The 24995-nt window shown below is 42.5% G+C and overlaps 2 protein-coding genes across 3 annotated transcripts; one reads left to right on the plus strand and one right to left on the minus strand.

Annotated features, from left to right (window-relative positions):
• Nucleotides 1–551: 551 nt before the first annotated feature.
• Nucleotides 552–15691, minus strand: LOC142384421 (uncharacterized). Of its 2 annotated transcripts, none has more exons than XM_075470654.1 (13): nucleotides 15189–15691; nucleotides 14995–15088; nucleotides 13439–13526; nucleotides 12263–12599; nucleotides 11352–11445; nucleotides 10226–10313; nucleotides 9747–10053; nucleotides 9525–9618; nucleotides 9221–9308; nucleotides 8626–8944; nucleotides 7319–7412; nucleotides 7138–7225; nucleotides 552–3767 (listed from the first exon to the last, which is right to left on the minus strand). In XM_075470654.1, the coding sequence occupies exons 1-13, from the start codon at nucleotides 15247–15249 to the stop codon at nucleotides 3189–3191; spliced, it is 2331 nt and encodes a 776-aa protein (XP_075326769.1). In that variant the 5' UTR covers nucleotides 15250–15691; the 3' UTR covers nucleotides 552–3188. The 2 variants fall into 2 exon arrangements, with proteins under 2 accessions (XP_075326769.1, XP_075326770.1); XM_075470655.1 differs by having other exon boundaries at nucleotides 12263–12651; nucleotides 14965–15088.
• Nucleotides 15692–18052: 2361 nt separating this feature from the next.
• Nucleotides 18053–24759, plus strand: kcnj11l (potassium inwardly rectifying channel subfamily J member 11, like). The gene is made up of 6 exons (XM_075470656.1): nucleotides 18053–18144; nucleotides 18944–19106; nucleotides 19370–19609; nucleotides 19679–19948; nucleotides 20054–20261; nucleotides 22176–24759. Exons 2-6 carry the CDS (start codon nucleotides 18948–18950, stop codon nucleotides 22607–22609), a joined length of 1311 nt encoding a protein of 436 aa, XP_075326771.1. The 5' UTR covers nucleotides 18053–18144; nucleotides 18944–18947; the 3' UTR covers nucleotides 22610–24759.
• Nucleotides 24760–24995: the final 236 nt, after the last annotated feature.

Raw genomic sequence — 24995 nt, forward strand, 5'->3', positions numbered from 1 at the left:
TCCGCTTTTAACCCATCCAGGTTGGCACCTGTTGACACACACATGCACATGCACAGGGTCACACACTCAGAGACAGATGCCAACCTGGAGCGGTGGGCAGCCATGAAGCGCCCGGGGAGTGACGTCTGGATGTGTAGCCAGCTATTTAAAACTCAGTCATTGTTTTTTTTTTTGCTCCTTCTCGACCAACCGTTTGTCTTAGGAACGCTGTAATCACTTGTAAGTTGCATTGGTTGTAAGTGTGTGCTAAATGACTAAATGTTGTTTTTCATTTTAAATAAAATTATTAATTAAATTAAAATGCATTACGTTTAGCCGTTTTGTTCATTTTTCTGTTGATCGACTGATTGTTCAAGCTTTGGTTTTTCCCAAATGAATAAATAAATAAACGAATGTACCGTCTGCAGCATGTTCAAGCAGCTGTTTTCTCCTGCTTCTTTGGGTTAAATTGCTGATGTGTGAATTTCTGCTCGTCGCTTTTCAAAGTTAAAAATTCAGGAGATAAAAAAAAAAAATAAAAAAAAGCACGTGGACTTTTGTGTTGTGATCATCTTATCAAACTGTTTCAAAGACAGAATTTTAATCCTTCACTGGAATATTTACATAAGCAGACATGTAACACTGAGACAGAAAAAACAGAAGGCATTTTTACATTTCTGTAGAAAACATTCAACAGTGTTTAAAATGAATGTCCCACCAGCAGAGGTCACATGTTCCTTTAAAGCACTTCATGACTGAAAACTGAGAAGAAATGTGTTTTACACTTGAATCACAGCTGAACATCTGATTTAACAAAAAGAAATAAAAAAAATCTAGCTTCTCTTAGAGACCGACTCATTTCGTCAGTTGACGCAGCATTGTTTCATCTGCTCCTACAGGTTAGACTGGTCTCATTAAAACAGAGTTCGTGAGAAGAAAACCATCAGAGCAGCTGCAGCTTATTTTCTGTGAAGCTTCCCTCTGTGACTCAGATGTTACAGAACACACGATGGGAGGAATAAAAACATCGCTGCAGAAAAATGTGATTCTTTGTAAATAAATACAAACAGTCCAAGTAGATTCTGTGTGGATTACAGGATGTTTATGAGTCAGTTTGGCTGAAACCTTCTGAAAGGAAATTAAGTCACATCAAGAGTCCAGAGTGGTTCAAAATCCCGTTTTTTTTTTAGTCTACATACAGTGGTTGTCATGGGGAGCATCGGTGTGCACCTCCAGGATCAGAGAAACTGCATTCACCAGTTCTGAGCAGGCAGAGCTGCACAATCAGCTGCACCATCACACGTTTTTAAGAAACACCAACATCTTTAACTTATAAACTGGCCAGAGATCAGCTCAGATACTGCCTCACACAGGTATCCTCCTATGTAAACCAGTTCAATCTAATTTAGGTAAGTTTGTGGAAATCAAATTAATACTGAGGGCTGTGACAGTCTGAAAAGTGCTGAGCTGTTGGTGAAATCGTCTGTGAGAGAGCTCACTATCAGTCAAAAATAATAAACTGAATATGGTTCAGATCAGAAACTGTGGCCCAACACAGCCTGGAGGAAGTGTAGAGTCATCCCTTCATGTAGTCCTAGTTACAAATTTGTCCCCGAAGAGGTAGTGGTTGTGACTGTGTGTAACTCCAGTCAGTGTTTGTTGTAAAGACGGAGGGCAAATACACTCCTATTGGCAGTATGAAAGGATGCAAGTAGATTGTTTTAGCGGGTGTGTGCTGCTGTTGGAGTAAAAGTGAACATGAGGACTTGGTGAAATGCCCTACTGGACTGTACCAGTATCTGTGATCCATGCCCCTTTAACAGACTAATGAGGACATTAATGTGACCCGTCTCATGTACTAAGTCTGTGCTGATCCCCTGTTTCGGTCTTCTCTCGACATAAACTGATCCCAGATCTGAACCAGATCTTTCACCAGTGTTAAAAAAAAAAAAAAAGACAAAATGACTAAACCAGAGTGCAGGTTGATATGATGATTTATCATTATTTCTTTTTCATAATGAGAATGTTAAAGTTCTGCATGAAGGTTCCCGGTTAGAATCTAGAATCGGACCGTTCAGTGTGGAGTTTGTTAGTTCCCGCTGGCAGCTGGGAGAGGCTCCAACAGTTTAGTTTCACAGAGTACGACAGCAAAGTAATGTTTCACTTAAAACACCAAATTGTGAGACGTTTGCACTCGTCAGAACCTTTCTGGCGTCAGAACTCCTGCAGGTTGGACTGTAAACAGTTACATGTACAGTTGTGTTGAGCTATGGTTACAGCTCGACTTGGCCAGTTCATTGAACTACTGTTCTTGTCCCTGTACACGCGCACTGGAGGAGAACTGAGATGTTAAAATGTTCAAGCTTCATCTAACTTTCTAGTATTTTGGCTGTCTGACATAAGAAACAGAAAAATGGCCGAATGAGAGCAGCTTTACTGGGAATTCAGCTGAAATAATATACACATACACTGTTCTCATAAAAAGATGCAAGTAGATGGAACTTTGAGCTGAACACATACATGCAGGAGAGATATGATCCCAAACTGTTTTCTTTGGGTGTGATAGTCCAGCTTTCAGAGTTTCAGTTGTGTATGATTTCGGTCAGATTAAAAATGTTTGTAGGCATTTTTAAAAGTTCGATTTTGAAGTTCGGTTTAACACAGGAATTTGATTTCTTTCGTTCCTACTTTTCGAGCTGATCGACTCAGAAGGACTCACAAAAAACTACATCTTCAATTAGCCCTCAATTCAATTCAAACACAACATGTTCAGGAACAGCAGTGAGTGTGGGACACCTGTATGCTCAGGGTCTGGCTTGTAATCTCTGCAGATATGAATGTTAAACAGAAGAAAACAGGCTCTTAGTATAAAGATACGCGTGAGGTTTTGGTGCAAATGGCTCTGCTGAATAAACTAAAAAAGTGGACCTTTGTGAAGTGAAGCTTTTTGCCTCCAAAAGTCCAAACTTTACCCTCACTTTAAACCTCGTCGCTGCCGTTCCGATTTATTCGGATGGCACAGCCCTCCTGTTAAGATGGTCTACATCCCCCAGGAGGTGCTCTTGTCCAGGACCAGCCTCCCAGCACGCTCAGTTCTTCACCCAGCGTCCACCATCTGGATCCACAGAGGTGCAGCAAGCCTTCATTTCCTCCACGGCAGACCACCAGGGTGTCTCTACAGGGACGGTCCGTGTCCACACAGCGCTGGTCTACATGAGGCTACTGAGGTGTCCCGAGTGTCCCACAGAGTTCAGCATCAAGGCTCTCTGGTCCAGCACCTCCCTCTCTCGGCCCAGCGCTACCCTCTCCTGCTCCACCATGGATCTGTCCCGCTCTACTGCCGCCCGCTCCCGGTCCAGCCACAGCCTCTCCGCCTGCACCGTCACCCTTTCTCTCTCCACAGCCTCTCTATCTCTCTCCACCATCTCCCTCTCTCGTTCCAGCGCCGCCCGCTCCCTCTCCACCATCTCCCACTCCCGCTCCAGTCCTGCCAGCGGCCCATCGCACGGCTCCGCGCCCCTCTGGCTCTGCTCTGTGCCGTCCCTGAACGCCTCCTGTCCAAAGTCAGAGGAGGAGGAGGCAGGGTGTGGGGGAGGGTTAGGGGCGGGGCGGGGCCGGTGTCTGGGGGCGGGGTCCGGGTGCTGATCATCATCCTGGGTAACAGGGGTGAGGAGGGGGGCGCCGTTCGCCAGCCTTCCCTCCATGGCTTCATTCATCAGGTGAAACCACGGCCAGGAAGAGGCACTGTCTGCTACACTCTCCATCCCAACAGGAGGATACTTCAGGTCCTGAGGAAGGGGAAGGGAATTTAAAGACACTCACATGAGTCAAAGAAAAACATTCCCTCTTCAAGCAGAGCGTGATATTCAAAAACCACAAATAACACTCATCAGGCTCCTCTCCATCAGCTGCTTGGGAGTGAATAAACTAGAGCAGAGGTCTTCAACAGGGGGTCCGCAGAGGTACTGCAGGGGGGGGGTCGCGAAATCTTTGGTTGATTAGATGATTTTTAACTTTTTTTCTCACAAATTGTGTGCAAACGTGTGCCATCCACAGATGGTTTGAGGATTCATTGTCCCATCTACATGCATGTTTAAAGTTAAAATCTGTTGATTATTTGAATAGCTCAGTGTTGTATGCAAGATGTTTGTTTATAAATGGCAGTGGCACGGCCACCCTGTACCTTGCACATGTTTAAAATAAAAACATGAATATATTAACCTGTGTATTATTTGAATAGCTTAGTGTTGAATGTACAATAACAGAGTAGCTATGTTTATACACGGCACTAGGCCCCGTTAAATATAAAACACAATTGTCTGCCATATAAATAGTAGGGGGGTCCCTGCTCCAACTCTCCATCAGTTTGGGGGTCCCTGGCCTGAAAAACGTTGAAGACCTCTGAAGTAGAGTGTTTAATGTGGCCGGCAGGAGGCGAAACAGGCTGTGTTCTATATGGCTGCAATAAACAGAGTACTGCTCACTAACTGGAAACAAAACTGGGATGAAAACAAACCAAAACCAAAAAAAGAGAAACGTGGAGAAGGGTCTTCAGGAATTAACTGCTGTCGTTATTCTGTCACAGAGAGTAGAGGCCATGTTTTTTCTCGAGAGGCAGAAATAAATCATGTGATCAGTCCAGTGAGGAAGGGCTCATAAAGACCAAAGCAAAGACCAAGTGGCAGAAGAAGACACAACTTTGCCGTGCAGAATGGAGCTGGAGCCTATAGCAAAGCAGTGTTTGTGTAAAGTCAGGTCAGTATTACTTTAGTTTTTCCTAACCAACATACTTTAGATTTAAAAAAAAACAACAAAAAAACTGTGTTTCAGTTTAAGCACACACATATTTAAGCTTTATGCACAAAAACAAAGAACAGTTAATGTTGCTTTAATTTACTATAGAGTTAATTCACTGCTCTGAACAGTCAATCAGAGTTATGTCTGTCACTGCCCGCCCTGACCGTGATTTAACGTGATGAATAGGCTGTAAAAAACAGCTGAGCCGATGGTGTATTACACACAAGAAACAAGAGACAGATGTTAACAGAAGCTCCATATGTACCCGTCGGTTAATGTTGGATTGGTGTACAAGAGCCTGGAGATGTTTTCTACGTCAGAACTGACTCACAAAAGCCGTTTCCGTCCTTCTTTAACCCACCTAAACAACCCTGTCTTGGAGGTAGTACTTTTAAAAGTACCTGATACTTTCAGGGTGAGGTTTGCACCTCTGAACCTTTTGACTGGTCTCATTCACCTTGTGTTTAATCTCCATCACAGCTCATAAAATCTGTTCACTTCCAAGTTGTTTCCGTTTGTAAAGAATACGTTAAAGCTCAGACTTTCATGCTCACATCAGTGAGTGGTGGAGAGATGTGGAGAATGAATGAGGAGAGAGAACAAAGCAGTGATTGTTTCAGAGTAGTTAAGAAAATCCACAACTTAAAGGAGAACTCCGGGGCATTTGAAGCGCAATCCCATTGCTAGAGGTTGTCAAATACTGACGGTAGGACACAGACTGGTGCAAATCGGCGCTCCCTGTGCGGCGATAGCGCTGTTTGCGCAGCCTGTCATGCGAGGCTAATACGTAGTGGCTAAGGGGCAAGTGCTAACCCTTCCACGTAAAACAACAACTTGCACACTGCAGAAACGTCACACCACTTTATAAACCATCCGACAATAAAGTCACAAGCCTTACCATCAAAACCATATGCATGGTTCTCACATTACTGGCATGGGGACGTTACAAAACAACTTTATAAACAGCATGTCACTCACCGGCTGGTTGTAGGCTCGCGCATGTGAAAGCCCAAAAGAGTCGATGGACGATAATCCCATATACAAAACAATTATCTTCTCTAGAAAAACTGCGTTCAAGTATTTAAAACATTACAACAATACATGCCCAGTAATATTGTTGTAATGTTTTAAATACTTGAACGCAGTTTTTCTAGAGAAGATAATTGTTTTGTATATGTGATTATCGTCCATCGACTCTTTTGGGCTTTCACATGTGCGAGCGTACAAATAACCGGTGAGTTACATGCTGTTTATAAAGTGTTTTTGTAACGTCCCCATGCCAGTAATGTGAGAACCATGCATATGGTTTTGATGGTAAGGCTTGTGACTTTATTGTCGGATGGTTTATAAAGTGGTGTGACATTTCTGCAGTGTGCAAGTTGTTGTTTTACGTGGAAGGGTTAGCGCTTGCCCCTTAGCCACCACGTATTAGCCTCGCATGACAGGCTGTGCGAACAGAGCGATCTCCACACAGGGAGCGCAGATTTGCACCAGTCTGTGTCCTACTATCAGTATTTGACAACCTCTAGCAATGGGATTGCGCTTCAAATGCCCCGGAGTTTTCCTTTAATACAACCCCACAGGAAGACGCCACATTGCTGATGTGTGTGTCTGTAGGTAAAGCTTCACTGAGGCAGAGTAGAGGACTCATTTACCTCATTTACCCAAATCAGTCAAAAGTACCGTAAATTCCGGACTATAAGCCACTACTTTTTCCCAGGCTTTGTGCACCGCGGCTTATAAATGCTTTTTTTTCTTTTGTTTTCATGCCGCCAAAAACATTTTGCACCGTAACATTAGACCAATACAATTAACAAATAGTTCACAGTGGTCCAATGAAATTGTACGATAAATCAAACACACTTACACTACTAAATTATTGTAAATCGGTCATTTGTACTCACTCTCAACATGGAAAACAAACGAAATGCGTATGATGCAGCTTTTAAATTGAAGGCGATCAATGACTTTTCCTGGTAGGCTAGTCTTTTTTTTACCAGCTGTGTTACAGGCACTGTTCGGAAAAAAAAAAGCATTTGCAGTTTCTATTCGTTTGTTACCATATACATTTAATTAAAAGTTTAAAAATCCTCACGTGTAACATTTTTCTGTGTAAATATCTCATATTACTATGTGGCCACCCGCGGCTTATAATCCAGTGCGGCCTATACAAGTACAAAATGGATTTTCTTTTTAAAATGAGAGGCTTATATTCAGGTGCGCTCTATAGTCCGGAATTGACGGTAATCTTTTCGTTTCTTCTAAAATGTAGCTAAATAGCACCTTTCTGTATCAATATACTTTTGAGTCTGAATCAATTCAACAAACATTCAGCCAACAGGATGTTAGTGAAGATTCTACCTTGTATCTCCTCTTCAGATTGTCCCACTTCTTTGCCATCTGGTAGGTGGAGACTTTCCCCTGCAGCCCGAGCTCCTTCAGGATGGCTCTGAGTGCGAGTCAGGACAGACAGCGTGAACACCACAACTTCATCTACACCGCTGTAAGGAACTTCTGCTGGCACATTAAATATCCCGCTCACTTCCAGGCAGCTTTGGCAGCATTCCTCCTCCCAGTGAACAACATTTCGTTAGCAGCTCGAAGTTTGATCATCCTCCTGGTGTCCTGGTCTGTCACTGTGACAAACACAGATGAATTATCTCAACTGTTGCAAAGACATGTAAGCAGACACAAGTTCACCGAATAAACATAAAGGTGGCAGTTTTAGGACACCCGCTCTGCCTCGTATCCACTCTAACCTTTACTGTCAGACACAAAAACAGACAATCTGGTTTCAATCGCATATTTTCATTACATTACAGCAACGGCCCGATAAACAACTGGCTCAAATTTAGTTTGAATCCTAACTGAAATCAAATCTTATTCACTTACTTCTACTGACAATGAAGTTTTATGTGTTCACCAGAATGATACAGACTCTGGAGTATAAGTGCCCCAAATTAACCAGGAGACACAAACATAGTGCAAAGAGTGGACAAAAGATGAGCATAAGAATTTCAATTCTAATTTTTAAAGATTCAGAATCAATTCACCAATGAGAGAAATCACTCCATTAACACTGCTTTGCATTTCTTCAGACTAACATAGTGAGCACATTTATGTGAAACTAAAAGAAAAAGTAATTATTGTGTCAGTACGACCAAAGCGGGAACATGCCAGTTAGAAAAAAAGTCCCAGCCAAATTACTCCTGCATGAATACGCTCGACTTAGACTCAAATGGTCCGAGGCGCTCTGAACATGCTCCAAAATTCCATCTTTTTTCCATCCAAAAGAGTTTAATATGCAAAAATATCAAAACTGGCATCATTTGAACATGTTACATTAACTAAATCAAATACATAAATAAATAAAATAACGTCCACTTCACATTTCAGACCTATGCCCGTATGATGGCGTTGGCCACCTCATATCGCCATGACGCTGTGTGCATGTGTATGTTTAGCACATAATTTCAGATACCTTATATAATTCTAGCATGACTTAATAAAATCTCCCTTCAGTGTAACCGAACACATATTCTGTGTTAGCTGTCATATTTAAATGGATATTCATCCCCGTACTTCTCATTTCATGCCTCTTTTAAATTTGTGGAACCAGTAATGTTATGACTGGGCAAATATTCTGAGAAATAAAAGGATCTACTAGCTTAACTTTAATAATCTTATTTAGTGTATTGTTATTTTCATATACAAACTTTTTAAATACGTAACTTCTACTACTCCATTCTGCTATTTTTGCACATTGGTTGGTTTGGAAGTCGGTGCTCTTCTGTACCAAATAAAAAACCTGAGATATGAGACATGAGATCTTTGATGTTGAAGTCTTACTTTTGTATGAGAGTTCTGAGGGTGTCGAACACTCCTCTCCACTGGCGTCGATGTAAGTGATGCTCCCGTCGGCTTCAGGGTTGTCTCCGCCCACCATGCTCTCCAGCTCCGACACGCTGCTCCTCTCCGCCATCAAACAGTCTCTGTCAGGGGGAGGAGATGAGACAAACACGTTGTCCTCCTCATTGGTCCAGACCGGCGTCACTCTGGGAGCTTTTCCCGCCAGACGTCCCTCCAGAGCGTCGCTCATCAACTGGAACCAGGGCCACGAGGCCGGGTTGTTCTGACCCTCCATCCCCCGAGGAGGAAACTTCAGGTCCTTCAGGCACAAAGAGACACACGGCCGAGCCGACGAGGCGGTTATAGATGAAACAAAGCTGCCCTCCAGAGGCTTCTGACAGCTAAAACTACACTGAAAGGTTTAACAGCTCCTCTTTCCTTTTCCTTTCTTAGTCATAGTACTTATAAAATGAAGCCAAAACAAAATTAACACAAAAAAACAGGCTTCACTGGCTGATCCAAATATTCAACACTTTAGATTGTTTGGCTCGCACTGTAGACAAAAAAAAAAAAAAAAATGTTGAAAGTTTATCACCTTGAATTTGGTCTTCAGGTTGTCCCACTTCTTGGCGACCTGGTCAGGTGTTATCTTCCCCGACAGACCCAACTCCTTCACTATTCCCCTGTATTCACATTGTGAACGGACGATGCTTTTTAACAGACGTACAAGCAAAACCTTCAGAGAAATATCCCTTAGAAACACGCTGTTCTTTTCTGGCCATGACTGATTATCAGAGCTAACTATCACAATAAATCCCTTCCAAATGACACACGATACCAAACTCTTTAAATGAAATCTTCAGTTTACATGCTTTAGAAATCCTTGGGATGCCCCTCACCTCCAGGCAGGTTTGGCAGTGTTCCTCCTCCCAGTAAACAGAGACTCGTTAGCAGCTCGTAACTCAATCAGTCGCCTTGTGTCTTCCTCCGTCACTGCCAACAAACACAAGAACTCAAAGATTAAACATGGGTTGTTTGCTAGTTTTGTCTTGATCATAAACTTTAAATCAGATCGCTACACAGGCTACATCCCATCTGATTCACGAGTAGATCCTCGTTACATTTGTAAGTGAACTCAGATATCCGCTGCAGATCTCCCAGGGCCGTGGATCCGTTTTTCTCCTCATTGTCAACCAACAGGTCCATTTCAGATTCCGTCAGGAACTCGGCCATCCCCCCTCGGCTCCGACGGGCTCGTTTCTTTGGCGTTGGCGACAGCGACTCACAGTCTTCGTCTTCATCCTCCACAATGGGGGTGAGGATGGGCGCGGCACCGGCAAACCGTCCCTCCATGGCGTCATTCATTCTGTAGAACCAGGGCCAGGAGCTGGGGTTCGTCTCAACGCCACGAGAAGGAAACTTCAGCTCCTGGAGGAGACACGAGCGACCATATCAACATCAACATGTAGAAACACTCCAATTTCAAGACCCACTAAAGTGTTTGCTCATCCGATTCACTGGATGCTGTTAAAGACCTGTGTGCCTGTAGCCCCGCCCAGATGAATAATCCCCTCCTGCTGCCAGAGGTGGGTGGACGTACCTTGTATCTCCTCTTCAGGTTGTCCCATTTCTTAGCCAGCTGGTCTGTGGTCAGCTTTCCCTGAAGACCCAGCTCAAACAGAATGGCTCTGTGGGACAAAACTAAATCAATCTTTCATCATCTGTAACTACCAAAAGCAGATTTGGGATCAGCTGCATTAGATTTAATGAAAGCACCTGCAAACCACCTGAGAATTAACCCAGCAGAAGATACAACGGTCCAATAGTAACAATACAAAAAATATGAGAAAGTGTAAAAACATTTTTATCTTGAAATAAACCATTCCTGTCCATGTGATACTCAAAGTAAACTGAGAGCAGTTCTCAAACCACACGATGTTCATGCTTGGTTCTGAAAGCACTCCAAACTTTTCCCTCCCTCCAAGTGCCACTGAGAATGTGTAACAGATGTTTTAACACATTAAAAAAAGAATGTCCATCTGAATGTTTCTACAGATGCCTGAAGATTACATCTTTAAGCTATTAAGCTGGAAAACATAATCACACTATGACCTAATGCCTTTACGTCATTGGCCAAATGTGAGAACAATAGCAGGACAATGAATATTCTACAGATTTTTCTAAAGTCCAGGCGTTCTTCAAAAGCTCCACCTGTTCCTCAGATATGAGGCTCTCTGTCTGACTCTTCGCTTCACCATGACTCCATTATATCTTAAAGCATTGATTACGTTTTGCTGTTATTTGTGCTACATCTGTGAGAATATTTGATAGAAAAAAGCCAGGAAATTACTGATCGGAGGATTAACAGGACAGTAAACAGGTGAGTTGTGAGTCGATTGTTGTGTTTGTTGGTGTTTACGTGAGATATTCATCTAGTGGTTTTATGTTTCATTCAGGCATTCTTGTTGCACTTTTAGTTTTATGTAAACTTTGTATAATTCTAATGAAATGTTTAAAGGTGTAACTGTGCTGTTGCTGCCGTCTTGGCCAAGACTGTTTTGCAAAAGAGATATTTGATCTCAATGAGAGTCTTTCTTGGTTGAACTAAGTTAATAATAATATAATGATAATTATCTGCGGCAGCTACAGAGAGGCGGTGTTTTGAAGATGCTGTGATAATTCCCTACCAGAGAGAGCAGCTGCAGCTCTGAGCCATGTGAACTCACCTCCAGGCCGGCTTCGCTGAGTGTTTCCTGCCAGTGAAGAGCGCTTCGTTTGCAGCTCGAAGTTTGATCATCCTCTCTGTTTCTGGTTCTGTCACTGTTCAAAAGAAGAAGAGAAATCATTGCACATCACAGGGCAAGATGACATGCCGTCACAGTGGGGGCGATTAAGCCGTCTGTTTGAGACATGATCCTTTTACTTCATTATACTGTTGTATTGTCAAAGCTTTTGAGCACATTTTGAAATGTCATTAGAAAAGTTTTCTGCTCTCTTAATATATATTTTTTTCAAAAAAAAAAAAGAAAAAAAAGAAAAGAGTTTTCCTACAAAATAAAAAAGCTTAACTTACACCCTCCAAGAAGGGTTTTGTATTTTCTGCCAGTTGTACACATACGTATCGAGAGCTCTGCTGGTTGTTTGATGGGAGCTTTAAGATGAGATTGACACAGAAAAGACTGAGAAGCTCAAATCAGACAAAAATCAGACTAAAGACCGAGTTCAATAGGGGCCGAGGCTGAGTTAAAAAAGACAGTGATGAGGAGGAAACATAAGTAGGTGTTTATAGAACTTTTTGGTACAAAACTATTTAATTCACTTAATTTACAGACCACCAAATTACCATTTAATTATATCAAAACTATTCTGAGTAGAGCCGCACAAATGGGTGTCAACTTTCTTCTTAAGCAGCTCTACTCACAGGACCAACAGTTGGAAACCAATCGGACTTGCCTGCTACAGCTCTGACGGTGCAGAGGCAAGCAAGCAACCTGACTGTGACGCTCTTAATTTGTTAAACCTCTAACACAGAGAGTAGGTTAGACAAAGGTCTCTCAGTGTGCAGCATGAACTGAGGGATGATTAATAAAAGTTAACCATGTGTCAGAAGATTCTTCAGCCAGATGGATCAACTTACTTTTGTACGAGCACTCGGTCATCCTCCTCCAGCCCATTGGGACTCCCTCTACTGGTGCAGCCTCTGCGTGAACCGTCCCATCTAACTCTGCTGTTTCTGCTGCCACCGTGTCATCCATCTCCGTTTTGATGAGGAACTCCAGGATGTCCGTGTTCTCCTGGTTCTGGTTGGGCTGGCTGCTGCCACGCTGAGCAGCAATGCAGGCGGTTTCCGGACTCAGCACCAGGTTGCTGTTGTAGAGGCGACCCTGCATAGCTTCATCCATGATGTGGAACCAGGGCCACGACTCCACCACGCCCCCGATGTGCTCCTGACCTTGGTAGGGCTGCTTCAGGTCCTGGAAAAGTAACACAGTGACCCCTGCAGGCTGATACAGGAATGTGTACTACCTGTCAGAGGTGAAGTGAGAAGCTCCTGTCACACCAAATTATAAAGAAAGAAAACGTCTCATATATTTATGTACTGAATATTCGTTTAATTTCAGAATTCTAACTTTAAGTATTCTGATAAAAAAAAAAAAAGTAGGATAGATGAATCAGAGCTGAAACAATCTGTCTATCGAATGATTCAGGATCAATACGGAGCTGAATGTAGCTGTGAAACATCCATTTGATGTAAGATGATGTTTCAGCATAGCTTGAAGGATCTGATGACCTTTCATGTTGTTGTTCAGGTGTTTTTAGGTGCGTTGACATCGGTCTGTAACTTTGAGAGATCCAAAATACTCCTGAGTGCTGCTGCCACAGAGGCTATAAATTCACGTTAAGTAGAAACGAGCCGAGAGTCTCGCTGCATCTTTTCAGCAGGAATGGAGCAGATGTATCATCTGTCAGCCAAAGAATCGCAGCTATCACAGATGAGAAGCTCAAAAAGCTGCAGTGGGTCGGTCAGCTGACTGGAGGCTGCATAACCTGCCAAACATCTGTATGACCAGTTTATAGTAAGTGGCAAAATACTGTGAGACTGTTAAATGCTGAGAGGGGGACAAAGAGAACACGTACAGATAATAATCCAAAGTTAACATCAGCTGAGCATCTAAATCCTCCAGAAAACTCTCAAACATCTTCTACACACAGGAACAATTCAAATCTCCTCAGTGTTTTTCATTGGGAGATTAGATAAAAGTAAATTAGGACACATGACTACAGTCGAATCTGACGCAACATCACATCTTACCTTATATTTTGTCCGCAGGTTGTCCCATTTCTTGGCGATCTGGTCTGCTGTCAACTTCCCTTCCAGCCCCAGACCTTTCAAGATGGTGCTGGTGAGGCCAGAAGAGGAAAACAACAGCTCAGCTGGGACAGAAACTGACAGACTGTTGTTTATCATAAAATATTACCTAATATAATCGGCTGTTTCACCGTGGGAGCTTTTAAAAACAGAAAGCCAGGATGAAGAGTCCAGGCACAAAGGGGAGAAGAGACGATCTGAAGACGGATGATTAACAATAAAGCCGTAAACTCAACTGATTCTGTTTCACACTCCCCTCTATAAACATGGTCCCTTAATAAGTCCTTCAAAAAACAATATGTGTGTTACTGAAACATGTTTAAGACTTAAACATGTCCCTCTGGAGCAGAAGTGAAAGAACATTTACTCCCATATAGAACTTTTTTTTTGTAAACTGTGTACAACAGGATGAAAACATGGATGCACCTCACTTACGAGGCCGAGCGCTTCCTTTATGAGCAGCGGACACAGAGTGACAGAACTCAGTGAAGGACAACGTTGTTGATGTGCAACAACTTTATACAAACACTTTTTTTGGTTTTAGAGTTTATTCTTAGTGGTTAACTGCACAGAAACTCTTCACTGAGGAAATTGTGAGGTGTGTTTTGATGCATTTATGCTGTGCAGCTGCAGCATTGTCTGCCCAAATCAAACTTTCCCCTCAGACAATACACCCTTGTTTCCTCAACTGGCTTATCCCAAAGTGCTTTCTACACATTTTGACAAAAAAAAAAAAAAAAAGAGCGATAATAACTTCAATGATTTATGACAATTAATAAGCTGTACAAAAGAAAACACCGACTTGGTGCACGATATAAGAAACACATGCATTATTGTGGTTGAATACTTCAAAGATAATATGACTTGATTTCCAGCTCAGGTTTATTAACGAGGGCTGATTTCCACATCTACACCTGTACATGCAGGTTAGTTGTGGAACATGCAAAAAGCAGAACTTCCACTAAGTGGAATGCAGCCTGATATTGCAATGATGGTAAATATGCAAAATAATGTGCAGCCCTGCTCTGGACAAGCAGATCCCATTCCACTTTGTGTTGTTCAAGTTAGGATGTTATCTATGGCTTTATTTCTGTTCTGTACACGAACACGAGGCGGGTCACAGTCAGTACCAACCAACCTGTACAGAGTGTGAATCTGTTTTCTGGCTCCTGAAGGTATTTTTTGGTTCAGTATGTCATTTCAGTTCATTTGAGGAGATTCGGTCCAGAGAGTTTCATCAATTTTTAATCTGATTTCATGCCAGTGTCAATTAGACAACATGTTTCTGTTTCAGAAAAACTGACTTTCATCCTCCATCTTCAGTAATGGGAACAATAAATACTAGAAAAATAGAAACTTTGGCCTCGTCTGGTCCCCTTTGGGCACCGTATGAACTAAGAGTGTTTGTCGCTGTAAACAGCCATCCCCACAAAAACTGTTTATATTTATAACAGAACAAAGTTTTGCACCTTCAGCAATATCAGCATCAGACCTCATACCTCCAGGCTATCTTGGCTGAGTTCCTCTTTCCTGTGAACAGAGACTCGTTTGAAGCCCTGAACTCAATCAGCCTCTTCACATCGTCCTCTGTCACTGCAGGTGGAGGGGTCAGAGGTCACAGGTTAGCACTGGAGAGCTCTTTTACACAGCACAGTTAACTATCTATCCAACACACAACTCTGCAGGTACTCACTCTTATAGGAGTTCTCTGAAAACTGTGGTGGCGGATTCAGGGCTGGTTCCATAGTGATCATGAAGGAGTACAGCTTGGAAGGAGACAAGGAGGTGTGTTGGTATTCAGGCCCGATGCTAACCAGTTAGCGGCTTCGCTTCTCCTGCAACGGTGCCCCTACCCATCCTGCGAGGGTCAGTCTGGGCCGAGATAACGCCCCCTTGACCGGGCGGCGGTTAACCGTGTCCTTCGGTGCCGACTCCCGGTAAACCGTTAAAGGAAGCAGGCTGCTAGCTAGCTCAGGCAGCTAACCCTGCACAACAAACCGACACAGAACCGAGCTTCCTGCCGCACAGCGACGCCTATTCCCGCTAGTTTGGACTGGTTCTGACACCCGCTGCCTGCCGCGATTTTAAGTCCTCGTTCCCGAAGCGTATAGCGGTGTAAATAAAGCCATTATCCTGAACGGAGCTAGCTGCTTCCCATCAGCGCTGCTCTGAGAGAAGGGAGCGTTCGATCGCTGCACCCAGGCCTGCTCTGCGTCACGTGATCTACAGCTGGGGGAGGGCGGAACAGGACATAAACAGTTTTTATTTCATTTCGTATTTTAGAAAACTTTAAAACGCTCTATGTGTATAAAATCGTGCGATAGATTATTTTTATTTTCTGTTTATTAACAGTAAATTTAGTATTTTTTTCCTTTAAGACGGGTCGATTTTATTAGAGTTTAGTCCTGCTGATGTTGCCAGCTATATGCATGATGTAAGATGTAGACATGTATGAGATACATGGAAGACTAGAACCAAGTACCTGCGATAGTGGATTCAAACATCTGTACTGAGTATGATGGGACTTTGTTCTGCAGTGCAAAGTCATCTATTAAATAATTCAGATTCATCAGGGAGGCTTCACTCTTATTTAATTCCTATATATTCCTCTTCTGAAATCTCCTTTTGTCTTATACGCCATGTTTTGTCAGATTCTGTCTGCTGTGGGAGTTTTACTGCACAGCTCTACACATCTAAATTACTTTAGTTGTATATACAGTATTTATGCCTGTTAATGGTGCAGAAATTGTGTGTTCACTGTTGACTAGAACAACATTTAATTAACATGTTACAAATTCCCGAAAAATATGAACACCACTCATGAACCCGTTCATTTTAATGTTTTCATGCACACTGGAGACTGCCCCACATCCAAATGAATCAATGAAAACCTCAGATATATGGTTGAAGCATTAAACTGTGTGACTGACAGGCCACAAATCCTTGATCAAGAGGTAGCCATGCCTTATAAGGCATAAACTTATAATTTGATACTGCTACAGCTGATGTTTCAAACAAGGATTCATGATTTTTAAGAAAAAGTTCAGCTGTAAAATGTATGTGTACCTGATATTAATATAAAAATGAAAGATTGCTGATACAGTGATATCTTTAATGCTTTTTTTTACTTAAAGCTGTTGTTATTTCGTGTTTAAAGAAAAGATACAATACGATATATTACATTTATTTAGATTTGTCTTATTTTTGTTTATTTTACAGGGTTGATACCTGTGAGCAATGTTGCATGAAGACACAATTGTTGCAGAGTTTGTGGCATTTTCAGGCATGACTAATGTTCAGACTTTTTCTCTGATTTGGCTTTTAACTATCATTAAAATAAGCTGGAACGTTCAACTTAAAGTAATTAAAACGGACAAAGTACCAACTTATGCAAATTAAATTTGTAAAAATATGTGACTGAACGAGTATGTATGTACAGATAATGATCCCTCCAACACAGACTGGACAGACAAACTTTGAAACCTTGTTTTAGGTTCACTTTAGGCTTTTAAGTTAAGAGGATTGACCAAATGTTCTCATTTCACTGGTTTAAGCCTGCCCCCCCTTGTAATGACTCCTTAATATACTTGTAAAATATTTTTCTGAATACCTCCAAAGTAGGGCTGTTTGTACACTTAAATATTACTTTTATATTCAGTAGACTAATTCAATTCTTTAATTTTGATAGATATTCTACAATAGTACTGTTACATTTGATCGAAAAGTCCTGATGACTTTGACATCTTTCCATCTTTGGGAGGTAAACGGCCCTCTGCTGGCAACAGGAAACCTGTGCAGAATGAACCTGATCAGCATCCTGCAGCACAAAGTCAAGTTCAATAAATTAACACAGAACAAAACCGGAAAAGTGCTTTCAAAAAGTCTTCTCAGTCAATCAGGTTCCCAGAAAGAAATAAAAAGCCTATCAGAAAATTGTGACATATGATAGAACTTCAAGAGAAGTTGAAAAGTTTAGTAAAGTTAACGATGAAATGTGTTTAGATGTGAAAACTCGGTAAGATGCTAAAGCTGAAACATAAAAAAAATAGCATCAGTGTCTTAAAATCTGTATAAGTGATTCATATCAGAACCGATTTATATTAAATTATTAAAGACGAAAACAAGTTTCATATTACTGATTTTTAATCTTTATTGTCAAACTCCTGGCACAAATATGAATAATATGGGATGTTCACCCAACTTCAAATTATTCTCTTCATATCCAAATTAATAGGTATCAACATGGGGGGCACTTTGATAATCAATGAAAACAGTAAACAAGTTTTACTACACAAACATTTCTTTAAAAAAAATAAGCAAATCCAGTCCATCCATCCATCCATCCATCCATCCATCCATCCATCCATCCATCCATTATCTTCCGCTTGTCCGGGGGTCGGGTCGCGGGGGCAGCAGCTTGAGCAGAGAAACCCAGACGAAATCCAGTCAGCGTTCAGTATTTTATTTTGAAGATCCTGAGCGGAAGCCGCGTTGCATCCCATTTTAACCTGACCCGGGTGGTGTCCGGCTGTGTGAACGTCCTGATGCTGAATGATGGAGTCCGTGCTGCAGCTCACGTCGCTATAAAGATCTCAGAATCGTCAAGTTCACCTGGTTTTATTGTGTCCGACCTGCTGATTCCTGCACAGGTGAGATCACGTGACTGTGTGCTGCTGTGTCACGCTCAGACAGATGCGTTTTTGTCGCTGCTGATGCTGATGACTTCGGTTTGTGTTTATTATTGCTGATCCCAGTGGAAGTGATGCTGCATGTCTGTAAGATTAGTTAGATTTTATGATCGTAATTTGTAGCATTTTCTAATTATCTGCGGTCATTATATCTGGGATGTTACACATTAACATGGGAAAGAAGAGTTGCAGGAAGTACTCAGATCCTTGAACTTCAAGTACCACTGCACGAAAACACTTCATGAAGATTACTTGGACACCCCCCCCCCCCTTTTTTTTTTTTTAAATCTTAACCTTTAACCTTTTTCACTTGCTCACACATCAAGAACCAAACCAGCACTAAAGACTAATGGTTTGGGTCCAGTTTTCAATTCAATTCAATTTTCAATTATTTTATTCTAATAGCACCAAATCACAACAGATTTTATCACAAGGCACTTCAAAGAAACAGTCCAGTTCAAGCCAAGTATAATCCAATTCATTGTAATGCGATCATAATCCAGTCAAATCAAAGTAAATGAATCAAAATCCAATTTAGTCCAATTCATACGTTAAAAAAAGCTAAGGAAACCAACAGATTGCATCAAAGCTTCTCTTCGATTCAGTCCCTGTCCTGAGCGTGCACGAGGCGATGGTGGAAAGAAAAAACTCCCTTTTAACAGGAAGGAACCCCCATCAGAACCAGAACCAAGGAGGGCCAAGAGAGGGATATTCATTTGTGTTTTTATCCTGAACTTATAATGTAATTCTGTGTGTGCAGCATCATGTTGGCCAGGAAGGGCCTTCTGCCGGATGGTTTCCTGTTGACCCGCCTGGCGGAGGACCAGAACCAGCCGAACCGCAGCCGCTTTAGGTCTCAGAAAGCGCGCTTCATCACCAAGAGTGGATCCTGTAACGTGGCTCATAAGAACATCAGGGAGCAGGTAGATGAACAGACCATCAGACAGAGCAGACAGACATAATTGCAGTCTCTGCGATTATGGTTAAAAAAATGAGCAGAAGCTTTACATACCTGCATACCTTTCTGCATTTCAGTGTGTTATTTCAGGGGTTCTTCCCATTTCTGCTGTCTTAAAAACTGAATACAGCCATTATACACAGAGAGCTTAGACAGCAGGTGTTCGGTCTTCTTACCACCTTCACGGTAAAAAAATTATAAATTCATGTTTTTGTCGGTGTGTCTCAGGGTCGCTTTCTGCAGGATGTCTTCACCACCATGGTGGACCTGAAGTGGCAGCACTCCCTCCTCATCTTCACCTCAGCCTTCCTCTGCTCCTGGATGCTTTTCGCTATGATCTGGTGGCTCCTGGCCTTCGCTCACGGAGACTTGGAACCCCGTGATCCTGACGGCGATCCTGGGCCTGTCCCCTGCGTCACTGCCATCAACTCCTTCACCTCAGCCTTCCTCTTCTCCATCGAAGTCCAGGTGGGGTCTGTTGCCAGTCTCTGGTTGATGAAGGTGTTTGCTGTTTGGTAACTCTCTTGTCGGGTCCAGGTGACCATCGGTTTCGGCGGCAGGATGGTCACGGAGGAGTGTCCTGTGGCCATCATCGTGCTGATCATCCAGAACATTCTGGGGTTAATCGTCAATGCAGTGATGCTCGGCTGCGTGTTCATGAAGACGGCGCAGGCCAACCGGCGAGCAGAGACGCTCATCTTCTCCAGAAATGCTGTCATTGCTCCTCGAAACGGCCGGCCGACCTTCATGTTCAGAGTCGGAGACCTGAGGAAGAGTATGATCATCTCAGCCACTGTGCAGCTACAGGTGAGGTTTCTGACATGCAAAACCCCTCAACACCACGCCACAGAGACCCCGCAACAACTGCGAAGACAGTGAACTGCAGTATGTTGATGGCCTGTTTCTCTCCAGGTGATCCGGCGGACGGTGACGGCAGAGGGCGAGGTGATCCCAGTGTGCCAGCTGGACATTCAAGTGGAGAACCCTCTGAGGAGCAACGGCATCTTCCTGGTGTCTCCTCTGATCATCAGCCACACCATGGAGCGAGGTAGCCCTCTTTATGAGCTCTCCGCCCAGTCGCTGGCCTCCGAGGATCTGGAGATCATCGTCATCCTGGAAGGTGAGGCTCCGCAAACACCTGGATCCTGTTCACTAGCATCCTCACACATTAGAACTCCACATCCACATCAGAATGTGTTAAAGATGTCTTATTCTTTGTGAAAGCTTGTCAACTATAGTTTGTGTGTTCTGAGAAAATACCAACAAAACAAATTAACACATTTAGAGAGTGGCTACAAAACATTAATGTATGGAGATCTTGTTGCGTGTGGAGGACAACAAAGAGAGACAAAAACGACCACAAACAGACGCAAAATGTCCACGATGAGACACACAAACAACAAAGAGAAAGAAAGAATGTCCACAAAGAGACACAAAACAAGCAAAAGGACACACTGCATGACACAAACAGTCAATAATTTTATTATTATTATTAGTTAGTACTGGTATTTTTATTAGAATTGGTATTATTATTGTTGTTGTTAATATACAATCATTGTAAATATTAATACTTTTTTTGAGCTACTTGACTAATTTGAATTTCCACCATTGGGGGATGAATAAAGTATTTTTCTATTCTATTTCTATTCTAATAAAGTTACAGAAAATGGATGCAAAATGATAAAACAGAGGGATGTGACTCAGAGTTAGGGACACAAATGCAGGAACGAGGTAAAAACAGGCGGTTATGATAAATGTTTTATTTAATAAAGGAATCAAAGGCGCTGCTGAGGCAGGAACAACAAACTGCGAACAACAAACAACAAACTTAAACAAGGAAAGACAAACTGACTAACAGAGAAAACCCAAGGAGGACGATGACAACTACATCTACAGCAGCATCAGTGATCTGGCAAATTACATGGTTGACCGGAGAGCTGTAAATACTGGGAGGGTTGATGAGTCGAGGGACAACAGGTGAGTGATTAACAGGAAACAGGTGTGAATGAGATCAGGGGACAAGGGCAAGACGACTAAGGACATCGAGGAACTGAATCTAACAGCGAGGACTGAAAACTAAAACAGAACACAAGAAAAAAAGCTCAAACAACATGCACACCAAGAACACAGAACAGAGACTAAACCATTGCACTAAGAAACAACTAAACCAGAGCAAAGATTGAGAAAAGACACTGTCCGTGACAAACGTTGGCGTGAAACATCCATAAACTGATGCAGCAAGAGCGCAAAGATAAACAACTACAAAGTGTTTTCTCTGTTACCGTAAATGAGTACTCTGTGAGTTCTTGTGTGTGTTACTTTTGTCCTCACAGTTTGGAGATGTCAGTATTTAGCTTTCCTCAGGTCAGTCTAGTCTTTTTTACACAGAGCAGACGATCGGTCATCGAGCACAGTTGGAGCATTTGTCAGCTTTGTCGGGCTCCACCAATGTTTGACTGGCTGTTCAGGAATCAGTGCAATGTGTCTCACAGAATGTCTTCTCATAGGTCACCTTCATTTCTACTAAACAGAACAATCATAACATGGATTTATTTGGGGATTTAATTCCTTTAATAAAGCCTGTGGTACGCACTGTCTGACTTCAACTCCTCCTTAAACAGTCCTGCGTTTATAGGTCCGCTTTTGACCAACCGTGACAAATCAACACTCTCAACATGATCGTGTGGAGTGAAGAAAATGACTGATAAAAAACAACTGATAACCAGGACTGGAGGGACGAGTTCTGCTTTAATTCATGTGGCCTTATTTTATAACATACAGTGCATACCACTCCACCCTTCTGCATCTAAGAGTCATGTCTTCTTTTGCTTGCATAGATCGTACGTCTCAGCTGGCAGTTGGAAACCATCTTTGCAATGTGTTGAAACGTTGTTGTGTTTATTCAGATATTGTCAACGGGATGAAACCCGGCAGAGGGCCTCCTGTCACATTGGGTCCTCAGTTTGGTATATAAGAGCCCGAACATCTGTCATGTAACAAACCTCTGAGTGTGCAAACTTTCTTTGTCTTCCAGGTGTGGTGGAAACGACAGGGATCACCATGCAGGCTCGCACCTCCTACACCCCCGAGGAGATCCTGTGGGGGAGGCGCTTCGTGTCCATCATCACAGAGGAGGACAGCAGGTATTGCGTCGACTACTCCAAGTTCGGCAACACCGTTCCTGTCCGGATGTCGTCCCTCAGCGCCAAAGAGCTGGACCAGATCAGAGGAGTCCAGGAGGGCAGGTCAGAAGGTCACCTGCAGGGGTGGGGGCTGGTTCGAGCTGGCAGAGGAGGGTTCCGCCGGGGAGGAGGTCGGGCCTGCGATAGCTCCACGTCTCAGCCCTGGTACGCCCAGTCAGAGAAAACAGAGAAGGAGGTGGAGCAGAAGGGGCAGAAGAAGGCGGTGCAGCTGGAGGTGATAGGACGGAAGATCGAGGAGGACGAACTTGAGGACTCGAGTGACTAAATTAACAGATTTAAAGCAGCCTCTTAGTCCGTGGAGTGAACACAAAAAGTCACACCACTGACACTGTTCAGGGACACTCCTCTGCCACCATGCAACGCTCAGGAGACAAGACGGAGAAAGGTCGAGAGTGAAACCTCACTGGAGTGACAATGAATGTCTCTTTGGTAAGTTTAGTTGGCAGATAGAAAGCTGGATTTACTGCATTGTTTAAACTGTTGGCTGAATAACATCAAAGATATACAAAAGGACCAAAAAGACTCTCAAAATGACAATAAAGTGACACAAACAATGACAGAGACGCAAAAACAAGACACAAAATAACCAGAAATGGTGACAATACGCTTATAACCTGCAGCTAAACAAAACCTCAGAGACATAAAACAACTGCTTAGTTTTCTTAAATGCAACATAAACTTAAATCTTAATTAGTCAACAGATTCAAGTCCAAGGAAATTATTTACAGTGTCTTCACTAACTTGCAAAATAGAATTTGATGCAGCAATATACCAAAAAAGGTTGGTAGAGAATCAAAAGATGTCAGGAAAGTTGATACAATCTACAGTAAAATTGTTCTGGAAGATTCTGCAATCAGCAGATTACCTGGTGGCAGGTGAGGGTGTCAGGATTGGGTATAAAAGAAGCTTCCACCAAAGGTTTAGTCGTTCCAACAAGGATGGGTCGTGGCTCACCACTTTGTGCCAAACTCCATCAGAGAAATTAAAAAATATTTCTCAGAGTAAGATTGTAAAGAACTTTGGTCTTTCAGCATCTACTGAGCAGAATATTTTGAAAAGATTTGGGAAGTCTGGGGAAACCTCAGAGTGGAAAGGCCAAGGACAGAAAGCCCTGCTGGATGAGCTGGGAGCCCTCAGGCAGCACTGCAGGAGAAACCGTCATCACGCCACCATGATCCATACAGCCACATGGGCTCAGGAGGAGCTGGGAGAACCATTTCCACTCAACACGGTCCACCTCTGCTTCCAGAAATGTGAGCTGAAGCTGCACCACACCAGCAGGAAGCCATATATCAGCTCTGTGCAGCAACACGGCCCAGTTCTCTGGACACCAGCTCATCTCAGATGGACAGACAGATAGTGGACACGTGTTCTGTGGGCAGATGAGTCCACGTTTCAGCTGCTTCTGGGAAAACTGACGTTTTCTTCTACAAAGATGAGATGACGCCAGACCTCATTCTGCAGGACTTCCAGCAGCGTGGCTTCATACACACAGAGTGTGTGTGCTCGACCGGCCTGCCTGCAGTCCACATCTGTCCACATCTGTCTCCTGTTGAACATATACGGAGCATCATGAAGAGGAGAACCAGACAATAACAACCACGGACTGTTGAGCAGCTGAAATCTGGGATTCAGCAGGAATGGACCCAGATTCCTCTGAAAAACTGCAACAATCAGTGTCCTCAGTTCCCAAAGCGTTAAAAAGGGTCGTTAAAGGAAGCTGATGGAAGGAAATATGACTCTATAACACTTTTTACTGAGTGTGTTGCCACATCAGATTCTACATTTTTGTCTATTTTCTGGATACAATGAAGTTGGTCAGTGAAGACACTGAAAATCACTTCTGTGGATTTGTTACAACTTTTCTTAAAATGTGTTTTGTAAAGAACACAAAAAGATGCAAATAAACCTGATTCTCCATACAGAATCAAAAGAGCCACAAAGAAATTTTAAAAATTGACAAAAAAAGACAACAAAAACAAGCACAAAGACGTACAAAATAATCCATCTGATACAAACAACCACTTAAACACATTTATTCTTCTTTGTGCATCAACTATTTTTCTCACATTCCCATCTGAACTCACTACAGACTCAAATCTGCCTTGAATGGTTGTGTATTCATTGTCTTTGGGACACTGTTAGAGTTTTGATGAATATATGTCCGTGTTGTCTTGTGGTTGTCATGTTTTTTGTGGTACTTCCCCCTATTTTGCTGTAATTTATTTTCTCCCCTTGTAAGTCTGCTGTGTATATTGATTATTAAACTGTAAATAAAGCACATGTAAGACCAGTACTGAGGTTCCAGCACAGGTTGTTGTGCTGTCGTAGCTCTGTGTAAACCTCTGTGCGTTCAAAAATAATCTCTCAGTCTTTCAGATGTTATTTTTGACATATAATAAATTTGTTTTTGTATTTCATTTCATTATTTGTTCTGTTGAAAAATAGATTTGAACATAATCAGAGATCCGCAAGTAGGATTATGTGACTTAGAAATCGTTGCCTCCACAGTCTGGCATATTTCCTGCTGGAACAGGATGACAACACAAGAAAGACGACAGGTTTATGTGATAGTTTGTATAAATGATGGACTACATGTGACTTCAAATGTAATACCACTGTGGGCCACTAAGTGCTGCTCTAAAACATCT

This window comes from Odontesthes bonariensis, chromosome 7 (genome assembly GCF_027942865.1).
Source record: "Odontesthes bonariensis isolate fOdoBon6 chromosome 7, fOdoBon6.hap1, whole genome shotgun sequence".
In the NCBI taxonomy this organism is placed as follows: domain Eukaryota; kingdom Metazoa; phylum Chordata; class Actinopteri; order Atheriniformes; family Atherinopsidae; genus Odontesthes; species Odontesthes bonariensis.